This window comes from Pempheris klunzingeri, chromosome 7 (genome assembly GCF_042242105.1).
Source record: "Pempheris klunzingeri isolate RE-2024b chromosome 7, fPemKlu1.hap1, whole genome shotgun sequence".
Taxonomy (NCBI): domain Eukaryota; kingdom Metazoa; phylum Chordata; class Actinopteri; order Acropomatiformes; family Pempheridae; genus Pempheris; species Pempheris klunzingeri.
In genome coordinates, this window is record NC_092018.1 from 28,261,047 (window position 1) to 28,280,045 (window position 18,999).

Below are 18,999 nucleotides of genomic sequence, written 5' to 3' on the forward strand. Positions count from 1 at the left end.
GTCTATCATCCAGAAATGCATGTTGGTAGAAGGAAGCAGTGTAATCAAAACACTGTACAGCCTGCTGAAGTCCTATTGAATCTGCTCAGGCACAGACACAAGAGTGATTTGCTCTGAATGGGCTCAACACAGAGCAAGTTTTCAGACAAGAGAGACACAAAAAGCACTAAAGTGCATGCAAACATACACACACCTGCACAAATAATTCAGCTCGTACTGTCCCAGATTGTGAGGACGGTAAAACACAGAGTTTCATTATAAGATAAAAAGACTGTGGAAGATTTTATTTTAACAAAATTGTATTGCAATGCACAATCATTTCAATGGAGGATATGACTAAGGGTGCAAAGAATGCAGCAGATAATTCAGACTACAGTAAGGTCAAGCTGAGGCCTCTCAGCTGGCAACGATACGGACACCCACGGGGGAGCTAGCTGGAAAATGCTTTTTCTTCTTCTTTCACCGAAAACTATTACAGAATACAGACAGAAATGTGCACAGAGAAATGCATGAAGTAATAAAGGCCAAATCAAAGTCTGGATAACAATATGTGAATCATTTTAATCATTAATGGGCGTGAAGAAAGGCCAGAGCAGCTACTCCCTGATAAGAAAGATGTACTTGTACTATTTCAATTCTAAGCCATTCATACTTTACTCCACTTCATTTACTTGACAGCTACTATAGCAAATATAGCACACATTAGCTCCACTTTGACCAGCTACATTAAAGCGTGACTTTTAAGAGATGAGTGTGTTTTTATTTTTATCTATTAATTCTTGGTTTAACGCCCCAGTAATAATAATAATAAAACACACAGTGGTGGAAGAAGTACCAACACCTCAGTGTAAAAATATCCCATTACTGCATGTGTGTCAACATTACTCAATGCAGAGTAATGGTATATTATACTGGATTATTATTCCACATGCACGTGTTAGTAGCATTTTACTGTCGTACTTTGTCCAGATTAAGCTAATCTTGAATATGTTATTGACTGGTAGGTATTTAAATCTGTTACTGCATCATATTTTGATCATATGTAGGTTGTATATATATGTAGTAGAGTTTAAAAAAGTATAATACCTCTCTGACTGTACAGGAGTAGAAGTACAAAGTGGCAAAACTACATACTTATGCATTAAATGTACACATTCCTTCACATGACGAGTACTTATATATTTCTCTTTTAATTACATTTTGCTGATTCAGTTACTTTTAATCTAATCTAATTTTGAATTTGGGGTTTTCACATTTTGCTGCTGCCACTGACACATAAATAATGGCTCTGAAAACGTCTCGTGCCATCGTATAGAAGATGGGGGGGAAGCTCCAGAGTAATGTGACCATAAACACTTAAGACTTTAGTTGACTTTCATAGGACCATTACACTGGCCACAGTTACAGAGAGTTTAATTGCAGTATAGACGACAGCACACTTTACAGACTTGGGTTTTAATGGACCTGACATAACTTTTATTTGACTGTTAATTCCTGTAGGTGAACATAATCAGAGCAGTGCACATTAAGTCTGGGGTCCGCGCACACAGCCTTGAACTGAGAGTCAGCATCTATTGGGCAGGAAACAATGACATCAGAGACAGGGGGAGAGGAAGAGGGTTGGGGGAGGGAAGGCTGGAGAGAGAGAAAGAGTAAGAGTGAAAGAAAAATCCTGTAATCCAGCAGGCTCACTAGGTACAAATGGAAACAGATTTTTAAAACTCCATGCTGCTCTTTTCTCTTCCGTGCTCACTGTGCATGTGGACACCTAAACAGTCCAGGAGGGTATGTGACACACCACTGAAGCCTGTGTATTAGATTATTAACCCTTTCACAGGCTCCTGAGTGATTTAGGTAATTGAAGTGGTCCTGTATTTGTCCTTTGCTCTCCACTGAAATCACATGCACATTGGAGAAACTGCTAATATGAGCACAGGCAGCACAGTAAACTATTAGCAGATATGAAAAATGGCACATGGAGCTGTGATTTTCAACTGAGATCAGTGATATAAGGTTGGCTGAAATATTTTTCCATCCTGTGAGAGCTGTGATTCAGCAGGTCCACCACAGCATAGTCATCTGGCAATGTGGGACAGGGGCCACGAGTCTGATTAAGCACAGATGTAGAAGCACGCAGCACCAGGAATCCTTCGGAGGCATCTCAACTTTATTGACCCACAACCAAAATCCGGACTCTCTGATCGGCTTCAAATATTTTAACATTGTACCGCGTCTCGCCTGTATTATGGCAACACGGGGGAAACATATTTGTTCATTCAAATCGTGTTTAATAGGGCTTCAGTGACGTCTACGGTAATTTGTTCCCCTGATGAGAGACAAAGCACAGACTGAGAAGCCTTGGACTGTGGCTGAGACGTTCAAGGGTGTCTACACAGCCTGCCAATATCTGGTGCGCCGCCCCAGTGATGAAGCACCAGAGGAACTTCACTCAAAACTAAACAACCAAAGGGAGAATAAATAAGGATCAGATTTAAATTTCACAGGAGTAAACTGGCAGTGAAAGCTAAACACTGACAAAATAGTTGGAAATGATTTGTGTACACAAGGATATTTTGTAGTACTTCATTTAAAAAAATAAAAAAACTGGACTACGTCCCACCTGAGGATCGTAATATGCTCTCATAGCTTTGGCTCGGTTAGTTGTGACCATAACAAAGTGTGCACTCTAGTGGCTGAAGTGCAGAATAGCAACAAAAAGGCTGAGGGCCTCCCACACACCAAACCTCTGTGCCCTCTCCAAACTTCATAGTAATTCCTACACTTTTTTTGTGTGCTCAGAAATGTACACAAAAAAGCTTGGTTACTGAGTGTTGATGTACTCACAGCACACGCAAGCGCAATTGTTTTCATTGGATTCAATTAAAAGGGTTCAGTGATTCCAGAGAAAACGCGTTTTGTTTTTAAACAGCATTTATTTAGCTTTCTCCATACAATACATTTAATGTACAACAGCACATACTGTATTCTGAAATAACTCTCAGTATAAAATAGGGCTTCTACAATCAAGGTACAGTCATAAAATGCTCTGAGGGACATGACGACGACTGCAACAGTAAAACACCTTCATATAAAGCGCAGGATCTTGAGAGAAGTGATTGTATTTGCCAAACTGCTTCTGCTGTAGGAAGCAGAACTTCACACCACACCTCTCAGAGCATCCTACATCCTGCAAGAACCCGTTTTTTTTGTTTTTCTTTTTGTTTTTCCCTCTTGGTTCTGGTTTCACAACTGAGGAGATTCCAAACGATGATCAACGCATAATAACTGCTGAAAATATAACTTTTGGTAATGTGAGAGGATAAATCAGGCCTTGTTTGGATACTGAATATATACCAAGGTCAAAGCATACACCGTATTATGACTGCTAATCAAGCCTATATCTTTACAATCATATATTGAACTGTTTGTTTGTGACTGTAGCTGTAAAGACTGCATTGTTTCTGAGTGTTTTCTGGACATCAAACACTTAAAACACAGCAAAAGTATACTGTACTATCACTGAAGCCACGATAAAACCAGCTTATTTCAAACATGGTAAACATGAGCCAATTATAGGTAGTTTTAAAAAGGATTTTTTTAAATCTGCAGATGTGCATCAGAGCGTGTGTGGGCCTATATAGTGTCTAAATGTGTCTTTAAATAGAATACACATAACATTGACCAGCTTTTGTGTTAGTTTACTATTACGTAGTGCTTCAGGTGTTGAATATACATTATATAACATGTCCAAATTGGGATGAGAGAAGGCCTAGGTACAAGGAAACATAAAAAGATGGAGTCTGACTCAGAGGCCAAACAAACATCAGGAGAGAGAAAGGAGAGATTTGTCTCAAGTCTTGAGGTAAGCAATGTGTTTCAGTATAATGCCCTACAGACAATCATACAGTTACAATCATTAATTCTCTATATACAAACTTCCTGATTTACATACGCTGTACTGCTCCTCAGTTTAAAATTTAATAAAACTAAATGTGAGATCAAAGCCGTGGTGCAATTTTTCTTTTCTAGCAAGGAGGGGAATCTGACTCCACGAAGCCTGGGTCATGAGGTGGGCGATGATGAACGTTATGGCTATTGAAGATGGCCCATTTCCTCTTGCATACGTCACACATACTATCAAATATCTACAACAGTGCAAATTTCCTTGTTCAGGCAAAGCACACGCAAACAACAGGCTAAACTATATCAGCTCACTTTTGAAGTCATGTGGCGGAGAACGGAGATGGCAAAGCGCGACTATCTGAGTAGGTGTCGAAAGAGAAAATGTACATGCCTGTGTATTTTAATATAAATCTCCATTAGGCCCACGTGTTTTAGGGGGATCACATCGACTCTGTGTACTGTGTTACATGAATGGAGGAAGTCCACTGTGGCACAGTGGCTCAAATAAAAAAAAAATAGAATAAAAAAAAGGAAGCAAGGACCAACCAGCACTCTACCCCACATGGCTCCTCTGGATGTAGGCACCGTTTTTTACTGTTACCTTCTTAGAAGACAACGTTGAGCTCAATGACACGTCAAGCCTATCCCACATCTCTCCAAAACATGCGCTGCGCCACCTAAATGTGTGTCTACTGAAGGAGACTTAATGCGAATACGAAATAAATGTGCTATAGTAGTAACAGTTTGCGCACTCATTGACACTACAGACTGTAACTGAGACATGACATCAACAGGCTTTACGAAGAGGAGGAGGCTATAGGATGCTACAGTACTAGTGCTACCTGAACATGCTACAGATTGAGACTACACCGATGGGAGACGGTTTCACATTAGCACAAAGCAGGAACCAGCTTTGCTGAGGAGCTCTACCCATTTCCAGGCCACAGAGCCGCTGAAACCAGCCGTGTCCAGAACCGACGTGGTTTTTAAAAAAGCAAACCAAAGGATGTGTTCTATCAGGATACATCTCGTCCTCGGGAATGTTATGTACCATTTCTAAAATGACAAAAGAGCCGTCTTTGCAGCTTGATGGATCAAGTACTTAGTAAAGCTGGCTTATTGTGTGCAGAGGAAAGCACCCCATCTGTAGTCAGTTCCTGTCATATGTGACACACACACACACACACACACACACACACACACACACACACTCGCTTGCACAAGCGCACAAACCCTGAAGTTAGGAACGATTTCTATCGTCACACAGCACTATCGTTTTGATTATCATTGAGTGAGAGCTGGGATTGCATACTGTACCATACACCTCCTAGGAGAGTAACCCTTCATCAGTATCAGCTCATTCATTTCACACACACACACACACACTCACACACACACTGGAATAAATTTTGAACTGGTCAAAAGAAATTACAATCACATGCTTTATAACGGAATGTAGAGAAAGCTCATACGAAACCTTCGACTTTAGCCGGGGCCAAGCCAAGCACACCGACTCTGTTATGAAGTGTCTCCTCTGCTTTAACCGTGAAAAGTTTTGATTTTCAGACGTTCTGGTGGAATTCAACAGCGTTAAAAATCCCTCTCACTGCCACTCAGCCATCAGTTCAACAAAGTTTTGAAGTGCTTTCATACATAACTGTGAAGTTATGACAGCTGTCCCTTCAGAAAAGAGTAAAATAGTTCATTTTTTAAATTATTCAAAATATATTCCCCCGTATTAAAGTGGGAGCTCTGGACCTAGTCTATCAGACCCCTGGCAACAGACACCACGAGTACACCAACAGTTGGCTTTACCTCCACACATCTGGACTGACTTGAGTGTCCATTCTTGTACATTTTGTCAGGAGCCGTATATTTCGCTCACACAGAGAACGATAAGTGATCAGACCAAAAGTCCACTGTGTAAGATATCTGAGAACAGTGTCCACAAACAATTTCTGCTCCCCACTCAAAAGAGTCTGTAACCTGCTGCTCTCCACTCATGCTGAGAGCAAACCTGCCTCTGTTTGCTCTGTAGCAGGGCTCGAAGCCTATTCATTTCTCTCTTATCACCAGAAAGGTAAACAGAGCGTTTAACAATATGCCTGACAATGCTGCAAGAGCTGTTAGCGCGCTCGAGTGATGGAGCTGCATTTTGGAACAAGAAAGAACGCCAAGCCCGTTAGGAAGCCACTCAATGCAATGCTCCCCCCTCTGTTAAGCTGACATACCCTGACTGAGAGAATCTAGGGACACGAGTGTGTACGTTTTGGACTTCTAGGCAGGTAGAGTTCAGCCACAAGAATTTGGCAGCTATTGATTTGGCTACTAAATCCACAGAAAAGTGCAAACATTCACTTTCTTGTTTTTGTGACATCTTGTGTTTCTGACCTGCATCAGCTCTTTATATTTGACTGCTCTATGTTCTCTGTTTAAAAAAAAATAAATTAATCATTAATAAAAAAAGAAAAGAAAAGAAAAAAAAATCAAATATAACTCTGCAAGACCCCCAAGCTTAATCTGATCAAAGTGCAGCACCCCAGCATCAGTGGAAGGAGTAGAAGTGTTTGAATGGGTTCAGACAGCAGGTCCTAGATCAGGGTCTGGTGGGGTTCTAGCTCTCTGAGAGTAAGCCACTCGCACATACCATAATAGATATACTCACAAACAGGACTGACCGCTCACACTTAGAGTCACAGTCACACACACGCACACACACACACACACACACACACACACAGAGTGTAGCTTAGATGAGTCTGGCCTCTCCCTCCATGTCTGGCGGTAGATCACACACTCCTGTGAAGTGCATCTCCTTCCCCTTGCTTCCATGTCCCGTCCCGGCTCTGGCCCCTCGTTCCCCCAGGCTGGGAGAGGGCTGTTGGGCCTGAGGGTCTGGCGACGTCCCACGGGGGATTCCACCTGCCCGCCTCTCTTTCAGGAAGACCTCTAGTCGGCGCAGCATCTGCTTGGGGTTCTTTTTGGCAAACAGCTCCACTTCTGACGGGTTAGAAACACAGACACTGAGGGAATCATGCCGGGAGGACAATCTGTGTTTAACTGTGTCTCTGCAGTCTGAGTGCTGAGTTCAAGACTCATGTTTTAAAAGGAAGAGTCCATGGTAACAAAGTGTGTCTAGCAGCATCTCTGAAGTTCATTGACACGTTAACCAACACTCGTCTGTTTAAACTATTTGTCTTTTAAACTTTGTCTACGCATGGCGCCTACATTACCCACAACGCAACTCGCATGCCTACATGTTTAGTTGAATATTCCAGTAGTGGCTACTCTAGCCTCAGGCTGCTCGTCTCAGAGATGAAGAGTGAACTAAAGAAATCGGGCTTTAAACAAGAGAGAAACTCCAATATATGCAATACTGAATGCATCTGCAACGGGATAATAGACCTTCTCATTAAAAATGAATGAGCAGCCATTATTTTAAAGTGCTTAGTAACAGTAGGAAAAAATATGCCATTTTCTTTACCTTTTAGTACAAAGCCAGAGTCAGCTATGGTCTTCTGTTGGGTCTTCCACAGTTGGTACAGGTGTAGATACGTGGCAACATAGAACTCATTCAGCACACCAACCACCTGCTGACGACGATTGCACTCCCTGGATTGTCCAAAGACAGAGAGGAGCATTGGTGTGAGGAGACACTGTGTCACAAACAGACAACAAGACACATACTGTACACGCTACATAAGAGAGCAGTGACTCACTTGGACAAGGCCTCCTCTCTGAGTACTTGCAGAGCGATGCGGGTCATGTTGATTGACATCACACTGAATGGAAAGTTCTAAAAGCCAGAGAAAATACACAAGGAAATGTAGGTCCACAAGGAATACTTACAAAGCCCACAAGAGCAAGTCCTGAAACACGCTCATCTAGCAGCTGACTTTATTGATCCCTGAGGGGAAATTCTTTTTTTTTTTTTTTTTTTCCACACTAGTACCCTCTGCAGGGATGACAAAGGTCAGGGTCAGCTACAAAGCAGCATGCCTAAAGACGGGGGGCATGAACCTAAAGCACGTCTCTGATAAATAAAACACATGCATGCGTGCACTCATTTGTTCTTTTATGACCTGGTGATACCTGTTTAGGGTGTTGTGATAACTTGTAGATGTCTCTGGCCAACGGTAGCGTCTCTGGGTCCATCACAAAGTACAGAGTATGCATGAGACCCAGGAAACCGGTGCCACGTAGGTCAGTGGCTGGGTCTGTACCTGTAGTACAAAATACAAACCAACACACAGAGTCATACTCTTTCCTTAGTTTGGTCTATCACACAGAGGACATAGAACCATTTCAATTCGTTAATGGATTTATTTAGAAAAACATTTAATAGAAATAACATGTATTGCATTGATCTTTGCTAATAAACTCTGAGAGTTCTCAACACAGCAGTTCACTATCAATATCAGGTGTCTTACCCTGAAAGCCGATGTTTTCCCAGTGCGTCCCATAGCGAGGGCAGTCCAGCTTGCTGCCAATCAGCCTCTTGTAAATGGTCTGCAGGACACGCATGTGGACTGCTTGGCTGTTGTCCACGTGGCCTATAATTAACACACACGCAAATATGCAAAGTGAAAATCAGTGGTTTGTTAGAAACACTCTCAGACAGGTCCAGCAGACACACACTCACATTGTGCAATGGCAAAGACCAGGTCTCTCTCCTCCACGAGTTCCCTGTGCAGCCGAGGAGGTCCGAAGAGGAAGTGTGTGATTGCGGCCAGACCTGTCCTGCGAATGGTTGGCTGGATGTTCTTCTACAGTTGGGGACAGAAATACAACAATGCTTTAAAGTTACAGCTAGAGCTCCTGCAATGTTCCTGTTATTATAGCAGGAAATATAGCAGACATGATGCTGTGGGAATGTTCATTATGTCAGATTTACCATATGAACCATTATAGTGTAGGTAGATTTGTTTACCAGCCTTTAGTTGTTCAACAACAACAACAACAACACCCTCCCCTACTATTAAGGAAGATTTGGCCACTTCTGAAATATCAGCTTTTATATGAGAATGTTGGTTTGCTAGATCCCTTACCAGCAAGTCCCCGAGGTCTGTGGTCTGGAAGTACTGCAGGGCTTCATTGAAGGAGATGATCAGCGTGGGGTTCGAGTCCTCGGTGAGAGCTGGGGGATGTTACATGAAAAGTTACAACTTACAGAAAAACGAAAAAAGAAAAAACTGGACAAAGTCGTCATCATCATCCCTGGCTGCAAAGAGGTGAAACAGCAAGATGCATCTGACCTGGCGGGACGTTCTCCAGAGCATCCCACTCCTGTCTGGCCTTTTCCAACTCCCCATTTTCCTCTGTGGAGGTCATTTAAAAAAATATGGTAAGAAAACAAACATAATACACTCACACACAGTGTCCCTCACAGAAACTCCACCAAGAGCACTGATAGGGGCGAGTATCTACTCCACCAGTGGGCTATAAGGTGATGGATGACACCCACCCAGTTCATTGTCAGTCATAAATCCTTTCTGTCTAACAGACCAGCATCACACAAGGTGCCACTGAGACCCTGTGCTTGCTCTAGGCAGACAACCTGCACTCCTGAGGGAGGTTTCACCTGCAGTCACTGCCTGGTATCTAGGATACTCGCTCACAAATTCCTGTGGGAAAAGGATGTGAGATGACAGAGAGGTTGTGTGAGAGTATGTGTGTGTGTGTTACCTGCAGGCTTAGGCTGGACCCCTCCGGCTGCCAGGGTCTGCAGAAGACCATTCTGCTTCAGTGCTGAAATCTGGACAATTATAACATAACCGATTACCTTACATTCAAGGAGTGCCATGTTGGTTGGCGTGAGATACTGAAATTGAAACGTAACTACCGGCAGGGATCGGAGTGGTGCGTTGCCGTTGGTGTGATCTTTGACATTATGACTGACTATCAGTCCGTTCATGACCTGAGAAGAAAATACGTTTTAACAGGTGATTTCTTAATAAAAAAATCTTACTACAGTGGATGAATGAGAAGTGATTTGTAGCTTTACTCACAGGCTTATGGTTGGAGTGTCCATTGGTGATTTCCTCTGATGGTTTACATTCACGGGACAAACCATTCAGGCCCTAACAGGAGGGCAGCGACACAAAGCAGATGCTTTAGACATGTACACACTCACTGCTTTTAAGACAGATAATTCATTATCACTGCATGCTTCATTGTGTTCTGCTCCATAAATCTGGCATCTCTGAAATCTAAAATTAACTTGTGAAAAACATTGAGCACAACAAGCCAAATAAAATCTCTGAAGGTGCACAATTACAACCTCTGTCTTATTAGATGTTTCCTGTGTTTGCAGATTAACGCATTCAGAACTTTGAGGATAACGACGGTCTCTGCCCTGCTAACGCTTCATCCAGCGAGGCAGGGGGACATACTTGTCCAACTGTTTACAAAAGAAGCCATGCACAAGGCTGGAAGCCAGGGAGCAAGAAGTCATGTTGCAGCTAGAAATCCAAGCTGGGGATAAGGGAAATGCCCTGTCAGCTGCCACCATGGCAACATGCCAAGCAAGGCAGACCAGAGATTACTCCTGCAGCAGCGGGAGAACTGTTGACCTTAGGCCTTAAGTTAAACACAAGTGACAGAACTGCTTAAACAAATGAGCTTGTAATTGTTTAACATAGTGCACCAGTGTGTGGAGCAGCAACAGGAGAGCGACTTCATCAATATGGCAACAGTGTTAAGACCTACTTCCATTTTGTTAAACAACACAGCAGGTGTTGCTTTGTTAATGGTGTTACATCGCTGCAAACCCAAACACTGGAATGAGATTAAACATTTAAAACCTTACGACTAACGGTGAAATAATGTTACCTCAGTGTGGGATGTGACATCAATGTCCTCTTCCATTGCATATGAGTGTGTTGGCTGGCGAGCGTGTTCCTGATCCGGGCCTCTAAAGGCTTCTGTAGTCATGGACTGAGATGGGCTGAGGAGCTGATGTAAGGACCACCATGGTTACTGTAGTGCACATTTGTAGTGACTGCAAGTATCTATGCTTTTCTCCTCATATACACAGAGAACTCAGCGTCCACAGTCACCGGTATGATTTCACAAAACTGTCACTGGCAGAAGAAATCCATGTTGTGCACATCGTACTCTCTTTTTCTGTGTAACAGGGATGGTTGTGTAGTTTTGATGGTAGCTCGGCCTTATTAACTACTCCAAAGGCTAACCTCGAGTGTGTCAGTCTACAAGAGCTGTCAGGAGGAAACGGCTGTCCATCAACACCTAACTTTCCTGGAAACCTGCCCCCTTCCTCTCCTCCACAGATCTGCTTGGCCAGTGGGTTCACTCCTCAGCCCCATCAGAGGTGCACAGAAGCTGGATAATGACATTGCTTTTCAGGGCTGGGCTCTCCGCGTCCGAGACACTTCATCACTTTGGCACTCAAGACAAATCCTGTACGCACACAGAGGTACCAGTACAGCTGCAGTATACTTCACTTGGGCAGAAGCTGCGTTATGTCGTTAGCATCACATGAAACAGCAGCACGCGTCCAAAGTAAGAAATGCAAGTGTCCGGTGAGTTGTGGATTATGGAAGGAGTTCTTGTGTGGCCAGAGTCCTGAAGAGGGGCGTCAACTGTACACAATATCTGAAAACTGGAACAAAGACAATGATTAAGCTCCACAAAGTCAGGTTGACATGTTGGTGAATGAGCAACACACAAATGAAGTATTACTTATATGATGACGCATATTGTGCAACATAAAAATGTGAAGCAAAATATGGATTAACATAGATTCAGCACAGTTACTGTACTCAGTTATGCTTCTTTATACTTCTGCAACACACTTATTTGACAGCTCTACTGGCTACTTTAAAAATTAAGATTTACAGTCCTCTGATGCATTGTTATAGATCAAAGTAATAATAATAACACAACAGTACCAGCTGCACAGGGGTAGTTTGTTTCTGCATTGAGTACTTTTATTATCAATACTTTCTGATTGTTTCACTGAAGTAACATTGTCAATGCATGACTTTTATTTGTAATGGATCAATGGATCACAGTGAGGTATCACACCAGTCACACCAGTAAACCCCGGATCCTCCTTCCACCACTGTCTGAACCACAGCGAGATAAACACGGCTAAGAATCGTTAAAGTAGTATATCAGAGTGGAGCCCTGCAGAGCTCTGTGTGGAGACAGGAAGCACACATTAGACGGAGTGAGTGGCTCTTGGAGAGATGACTGTAGTCTCCTGTAACACAGCTAACAGCTCTGACAGCTACAGCAGCAGCCGAACGTCAGCTAGCCAGATTTAACTGTAGCCACCGACATGCTAGCATTATGTCAGCTAGCAAGCCCGCAGGCACAAAGACGCAGCTACAGCTTCTTCTCAAACACACTAACTCAACGTCTGCGCATGTTGCCTGCAAACCTGCCCACGTTCACCGCAAACAGCGAAACCATTTGTGTCATGAATATCCAGTGTGTTTAAGCAGCTGGGAGCGGGCTAGCACGAGAGGAGCCAGCTGTCAGGCTAACTAACGGGCTAGCTGTAGCTCTGTTCAACTGTAACGGGGATGGAGTCTGTCCCCAAATCCGACGGCGAAAAACGGATTAATCAGCTTTTATCTTTAAGAAATGATAAAAACGCTACAAAACATTGCGTGCTGGAGCCTGTCCGACTATTATATGCGATATGAAGCATTTCAAAAGTACCTCAGTTTCTCACTGTTTCTCCCTCCAATCTCGGCTTCCCTTCCCCCGTCCAGTGGCCACGGTAATTTCAAGTGCATCTTGGGAATTGTGGTTTCCTGTAGGAGTCTAGCTTCATTACGTCATCTCTCTCTCTCTCACACACACACACACACACAGAGAGAGATAAGGTACACTCTGAGAGAAGAAGCCTGTGACCTCCTTTTCTATCTGCACCTCCCCGCAGCACAGATTCTTCTCTTGTCTCTAAATTTAGTAAAACATTTTACTCACTGTCCAAAGTATGAATATAGTAATTATGAAAAAAAGCCTATAACAGCAGAAAAGATGACGTTTGGAGCTGAATTTCAGTCAAGAATACATTAGATGGATGTTGGAATGGATAAAAAAACAAAGATTTAACCAAGGCCGTCATCAGTGCCAGGGATTTGATACGACTGCCAGATTGCTTGCTTTGTCTTCCTGGCATTATTACACAACTTATCTGCTCTGGATAATTTCCCCCTTCCTTTACTCCAGAGTTTCTCTGCTCCTCCCATTACACAAATAATGGAACAAGATCTCCAAGTGTCTGTGGCCCTCCTCACATCTGCTAATGTTCAGATTTTGAGGGATTTCAAGCAGATGTCAGTTATTACTCTCTGGAAAAGCTTGTTTTGCGTTACACCAGCCAGCCCTTGGACCTATTCGTCTGAAGTTTGTTTAATTTAGAGCACGCTGGAGTTGGGATCAACCAAAGTGAGCATTTGTCTTATGGGCCTAAATTCTGAAAAAGTTGGCAGGAAAAAAGTGGAAAAACTTCCACATTCAGCTCCCTTCAGAAACTGAAGTGAGGCCTTAGAGGTATGGCATAATAACATAGCTCTGAAGGAAGTAGTGCTGCTGAAGAGCTTGCAGCCAACGCAATCACACGAGACAAAAAGTGAGAATCCTGGCCCCTGTAGTCTGAGATACATCCAAGAAAATGAGCTGTTACAAAACATTTTGGAGCAATTAAAACTACACCAAATTGGAAAATAAAAAGTTACACAACTGGCAATAATGGAGGACAGATTTCCTTTTTGGGATGAGATCCACAGATACTTGATCTTGGGGAATGTGCTGCTGGCTCCCGCTGAACGGGCTCCTCACACATCTGAATGGCCAAACACCTGCTCGTTCTGGCAAACCGTCAGGCTGAAAATCCATCAAGGAACAGGAAGACATTTAGCATGAACTACATTTTTTCTCTGTTTAAAAAAGAACCTTTTGAATTCATCCGTCTCCTTCATGTCAAAGTAAAATTACTGTGTAGGTTCCAAGGTGATCCTGTCTGGTCTTTGTGATCTGATATATGTGTGGTCAACATCTTTAGTCTTCATTTTCAAAGTAAAACACAACCATCGAAATGTTTTTATTTAGCCTTTATTTAGGTCGCACCAGGAAGGGACAAGCGCAATCATTGTCCAGACTGCTTTTCTTCACCTCCAGCAGCAGAACACAAGCATAAAGACATAAACATGAATGGCATTGCGATCATTTATTCACTTGGCAGTCATTGTAATGTAATGCATCTGCTCAAAATCAATCAATAAATAAAACACAGAAATAAAAGTGCAATTTCACAACAGAGGGAGGGGCATTAAACTGTATTATCTATCATTTATATAAGTAGTCATATAAGTGTTATCAGAAGGAAACAATGTGCAGTTTGTTACATGTTTTACTGCTTTACTGGCTCAGTGTGTCTGCCGAGGTGGAGCGGTGTGCAGCGGATATACGTGTCGGAAACAAATCAAGGCACTCAGAGAGTAGGACTGGTGGAAGAACCTCACAGTTTTCTATTAAAATGGACAAGAAAACACACACATTTGCTGTTGGAAACCAACATAGATCAGATCATCCGATTTTCCCAAGACCTTAGGCAAGCTTCCTCTCCATCTGATCTCCCTAATGCTCTCTGGATAATAGTCTTATTTCTTCAGCACTTATGAGCAGATTTGTATGATTTAAAAAAAAAAAATGAGAATGGGTTGCTCTCCTGCCACTGTTGAGTGCACAGAGCCAAAGCTCAAGAGGCATCTTGTGTCAGCAGGCATGAACCATCTCCATAGAAATATTATCTGTCATCCTTTGCCTGAGGTGGTTGGCGAAGTCCACCTGCGTCTGAGAGAGCACTTTGTTTATGATGGTCTTTGGGATCCAGCCCTGCAGACGACAGAGACAAAGACAGAGACAAGGACAGAGACAGCATTAGACTGGGAGTCATGATGTTTAGATGGTCTACACAGCTCAAATTGGTGTCATATACCTTTAGATCTATATTTAGTAACCAGGTGAACTTGGTCTTATTTGGGTCTTCAGGACAGGGCTTCATTACTATACAGGTAGGTCCGTTCTCCGCTCTGAAACACAGTCATATCATCCATTCAAATGAGCACGAGGTATCCCCCATCCATCTATTGCACACAGATAGATAGATTGTTCTCCCCTTGGCTCACCTGACGACACCCCTCTGCTCAGGCATGTTCGGGTGCTGAGTGGACATTCCTGCTAGGAAGCAGGTGGATCCCCGGCGCTTGGCACAGCGGACGCTGACAAAGTCCCTCGGTCCCACCACGTTGCCGGGTGTCTCTGCAGCTACCTCATGGGTAACCATTGTGTCCTGGCCGATCTTTTGAAGGATCTGTGGGGTCAGACTGTGAAATCAATGTTCTTGGATAGATATGGTTGTATTTGCACATGTATCTTAAATACCAGAATCTATCCCCTGTTTGTATCCTTCCCTCGGGTGCTGCCTCTCTCTTACCTTGACCTGTTTGACATTAGGGTTCCACTCCCCCATTTGCTCCATTTTTCCCACCAGCTCTTCGTAAAGATTGTCCTGATGTTGCTCCAGCATCACCTCCAGCTTGAAGACCTTCCCGATGTCAGGCAACATCTTACTCAGGACCTTGTCTCCATTTGCCTGTGTAGAGGTGTAAACAAGCACTGGAAGTATTCACATATTTTCCTTCACATGTGGTAAAATATGCAGTGGATAATGTCACGTTATCTGTACTGTGCGTCCCGTCTCGATACTCACAGCTACAGTTTCAATGGTCCAGCCGTCCTGATCGCCGAGGATGCTGATAGCCTTCTGCAGAGCTTCCTCGCCCTGCTTCACATAAGACATCTCCTCCTCGTTGTACCCCTCCTCCTCTTCAATCCGAGAACCTAGAAGAAGGAGGTAGAACACGTCAGTCAGCTTCCACTGTTGTGTTTCTGCTGTTATATCAAGTGCGCTACTCCATCGTTTCTATCTATGTAGCATTACACTGACTCTAATGGTCACGTTACAACTCACTGAGAAGGGAGCTCCGTCGGCGGACTTGGCTGATCCAGTTACTGGGCCCCGGACCAGCCAGTCTGTTCAGCTCATGGTGAATAGCCACCATGGCATTCTTCCTCAAACCTGGATGGCAAAGAGTGCACGGTTACTACAATTCTAAAACCAGTAGTATATCAAAAGAAACAAAATCACAAGAAAGGAAAATATTAAGGACATTCATAGCTTTATTCATTAAGCCACTCTGAACCTGCTCTCCATGCAGAACTCCACTATGAAAATCTACGTTTTTGAGCATAAACGGAAACAGGGAGAAAAGTAGGCCAAGGGAAGAGCCCTGGACGTCATCCCTAACAGCACTCTCTCACTCACCTGTCATGTTCCTCATATGCCGGTAGGAGATGCCAGCACACAGTTTGAAGGTTGCAGGCAGCATATCTTGGTCACAGGAGTTTCTCGCAGCTTTAAGTAAAACTAGAAGACTTTAAAAGCAGGTAGATCACAAAAAATTCAATAATGGGCTGAGCTGGTAATCTTCTTAAAAGAAGTGGATGAACTGCTGGGAGTGCTGCAGAGAGGACTTGGATTTCTGTCTGTGGATGTTCGACAGTGTCAGTATATATAAGAGCACGGCCCACAAGGCCACTGTGCTATCACCACGCAGATAAACACACACACACACACATCACCTCACTAATCCAATGGCCATGTCGAGGTCAAGGTTGCCTGGTGGACACGACGAGTATGTCTCAGTTTCTCACAAACACTGTGTCAGATAACGTCCAGTGCCCGGGCCTACTGCATTGCTCACACACACACACACACACACACACATTGCCATATCAATGGGTGACATAGCAGAGAGCAGCCACTCTGCACTGATGAGAGGTCAGTGGGAGAGACCCTGGGTGACTCATCCATCCGTTCATGGTCCATTACAGCCTAAACACGCACTGGAATTTGAGAGCAACATTTTTCCACTCAGTTTGGTTTGTTTCTTCCCCATTTTGATTGATATCATGGTTTAAGCTAGCAGCATATCTCTGGTGTCATTATCGCTGAGTGGAAATGACCAGCCATTAACCCTAAGGTTTTGTCTGGGGTCCTAGAGGCCTTAGTTCCATCACTGACAACTTAACAGTGTCTTATAACCTTGGTACTTCATAAATCTTTCTCATTTTTGTCTCTGAACATGGTTTTGTGCTGATGATGGACACATTACTTCAGTCTCAGAGGCTTAAGCTGAAGCATAGATAAACACAAAAGATGCTCTATATACTTGTGACTAGTGTTGACAGGACTTTGCGTGTATTTGGATTTCTGTTATTGGAGTTTGTTCATAAAAGGTCTAATTGACCCTTAATATAGGTCACATCACTATGTAGACAAGCATGTTGTACGAAAGTATAACAAATATATATATATATTATATATTTGTTCCTGCATTGTCCATATCATGTATAAAAAAACCTGCTGTGTTTTATTATCCAAAGGAACTAGGAATGAAAGCTAACATCAATGACAGACACTACTGAGCTCCAGCACCAGCACCAGTAAAGTTACAGCAGTTATATTTTGCTCAAAGTTCATATTTTGGGCAGTTTATTGTGAAGGAGCATGACATGAAACATGACTTTTGATGGACACTATTAAGAAATGTCATCTTTTTAGTGACACTAACACTGTTTTTAGATATATTCTTTGTTACATATTTGGCTGACTGATACAGGGTGATACAGGGCTTTACAGTAAACAGCCGGCTCAGTCCACCCACGCTGTAGAAGTAAAGGTTAAACAAAACGGCTCAGTGAGAGTTTGATATTGTTCAGCCTTGTCAGTTTTTCCATGCTTAGGCTTGTCAAACCCATTTCACAATACCGACATCCAAACATCAGCGTCATGACTCTGATTTGGCTTTTCTGTGGGTGAGATTGAATCACACCCTGGAGGGTTTTTTTTTTTTTTCCCCAAAAGACTGGCTTAAACATCAAATGGCACACCACCATCTGTTAATAACATGTTTTATCAAGCCGCTCACATGTTTTGACAACCTTGCTTACTCGGTCCAAGCAAAATCCAAACTATCTAACAGCAATATTTCCTCAGCGAGCTGCACGTCAAACATCAAACGACTGAGTCAACAACGCACACGACCACAGGAATGGAAACCTGTCAGGAGAGTAGCAGGCCATCTGATTAGTGAGCAGCAACAACAGGAACACATTAATAAATCCCAGTGAAAGACTGAAGTCACCTTAACCTGCAACCTCGCCTCCCTCTGGCTGGATGGCAGGAATTATCCATCAGTCCCTCTGGCCTTCTGCAAGGCGAGTTCTCTCGTTTAATGTGGGAACACACAGGCCTAGTACTATCTGACACATTACTCAGCCACAGCGGACAGACCAGACACCCTTGTTTCTTGTACTGTAAGGCTCTTGACAAAGAATCAGGAGCCAAAGTGGGTCATATGCCTGTTTCTCATGGCTCCCTATTTGACAAGAGCAGCATTATATTCTAATGAGCCTCAGTCCCTGAGCAAGGAAGGTTTAAAAGTCTTCCCTGTAAGTACTTCTGACATCCACACAATGGAATCATTACTAAATGATGATGTTTATTATGGTCACAGCAGCCTAAGAGCCTTGTTGGATTTGATGATGACAATGTAAAGGTAGTAGCTTTTTGAAATGTTTTTACTCACAGGTCAATATTTTTGCGTTAAAGGTGAAATAGAGGTTTGCTCTGTACTGAGATGGCTTCAGGAAAAGATGTTTTGCAAATATCCCCCTGTCCAGGCTGCAGTTGTCGCAGTTTTTCAGATTCTTTCAAGAAGGCTCCTTTGTTTTATCTCACAATTCCACCTGAGTCATGATGACATTTATTTCCATGCCTCATATTTGTAACGTAGCGTTGACTGAGAGGAGGAGCTGATTACAACTTATGCTGTTAGTCATGGTGCATGAAGTAGGGAAAACATCATCTTCTTACATTGGAAGCACAGTTATTCAGTTTCTGACTTTACCTGGAGGCAGTGACTCTCACAACAGGTGTTCTCAAAGGAAAGCTCTGTCTTCAAACATGCCCATATAAGACAGTTTTTCATCACT

At 43.1% G+C, this 18,999-nt stretch overlaps 2 protein-coding genes across 2 annotated transcripts; both read right to left on the reverse strand.

Annotated features, from left to right (window-relative positions):
- Positions 1–6,619: 6,619 nt before the first annotated feature.
- elmod3 (ELMO/CED-12 domain containing 3) lies at positions 6,620–12,658 on the reverse strand. The gene is made up of 13 exons (XM_070833535.1): positions 12,592–12,658; positions 10,735–11,524; positions 9,912–9,983; positions 9,746–9,820; positions 9,589–9,658; positions 9,159–9,221; positions 8,952–9,040; positions 8,546–8,669; positions 8,334–8,456; positions 7,996–8,126; positions 7,623–7,699; positions 7,388–7,515; positions 6,620–6,903 (listed from the first exon to the last, which is right to left on the reverse strand). Exons 2-13 carry the CDS (start codon positions 10,834–10,836, stop codon positions 6,653–6,655), a joined length of 1,305 nt encoding a protein of 434 aa, XP_070689636.1. The 5' UTR covers positions 10,837–11,524; positions 12,592–12,658; the 3' UTR covers positions 6,620–6,652.
- A 1,929-nt stretch (positions 12,659–14,587) lies between these two features.
- On the reverse strand, positions 14,588–16,331 carry star (steroidogenic acute regulatory protein). Its single transcript, XM_070833536.1, has 7 exons — positions 16,268–16,331; positions 15,914–16,021; positions 15,653–15,783; positions 15,377–15,535; positions 15,069–15,253; positions 14,879–14,972; positions 14,588–14,775 (listed from the first exon to the last, which is right to left on the reverse strand). Exons 1-7 carry the CDS (start codon positions 16,329–16,331, stop codon positions 14,656–14,658), a joined length of 861 nt encoding a protein of 286 aa, XP_070689637.1. The 3' UTR covers positions 14,588–14,655.
- Between the last annotated feature and the right edge of the window lie 2,668 nt (positions 16,332–18,999).

What these genes read in the sequence shown, in the direction of transcription:
- elmod3 (XM_070833535.1), bottom strand. Translation starts at nt 10,836, where the DNA reads ATGACTACAGAAGCCTTTAGAGGCCCGGATCAGGAACACGCTCGCCAG. An exon ending in GGTCCAGCCTAAGCCTGCAG is followed by an intron (nt 9,222 to 9,588) that starts GTAACACACACA and finishes TGACCTCCACAG; the next exon opens with AGGAAAATGGGGAGTTGGAA. An exon ending in CAGACCTCGGGGACTTGCTG is followed by an intron (nt 8,670 to 8,951) that starts GTAAGGGATCTA and finishes CCCCAACTGTAG; the next exon opens with AAGAACATCCAGCCAACCAT.
- star (XM_070833536.1), bottom strand. Translation starts at nt 16,331, where the DNA reads ATGCTGCCTGCAACCTTCAAACTGTGTGCTGGCATCTCCTACCGGCAT. An exon ending in GCATATGAGGAACATGACAG is followed by an intron (nt 16,022 to 16,267) that starts GTGAGTGAGAGA and finishes TTTGCCATCCAG; the next exon opens with GTTTGAGGAAGAATGCCATG. An exon ending in GGACCATTGAAACTGTAGCT is followed by an intron (nt 15,536 to 15,652) that starts GTGAGTATCGAG and finishes ACCTCTACACAG; the next exon opens with GCAAATGGAGACAAGGTCCT.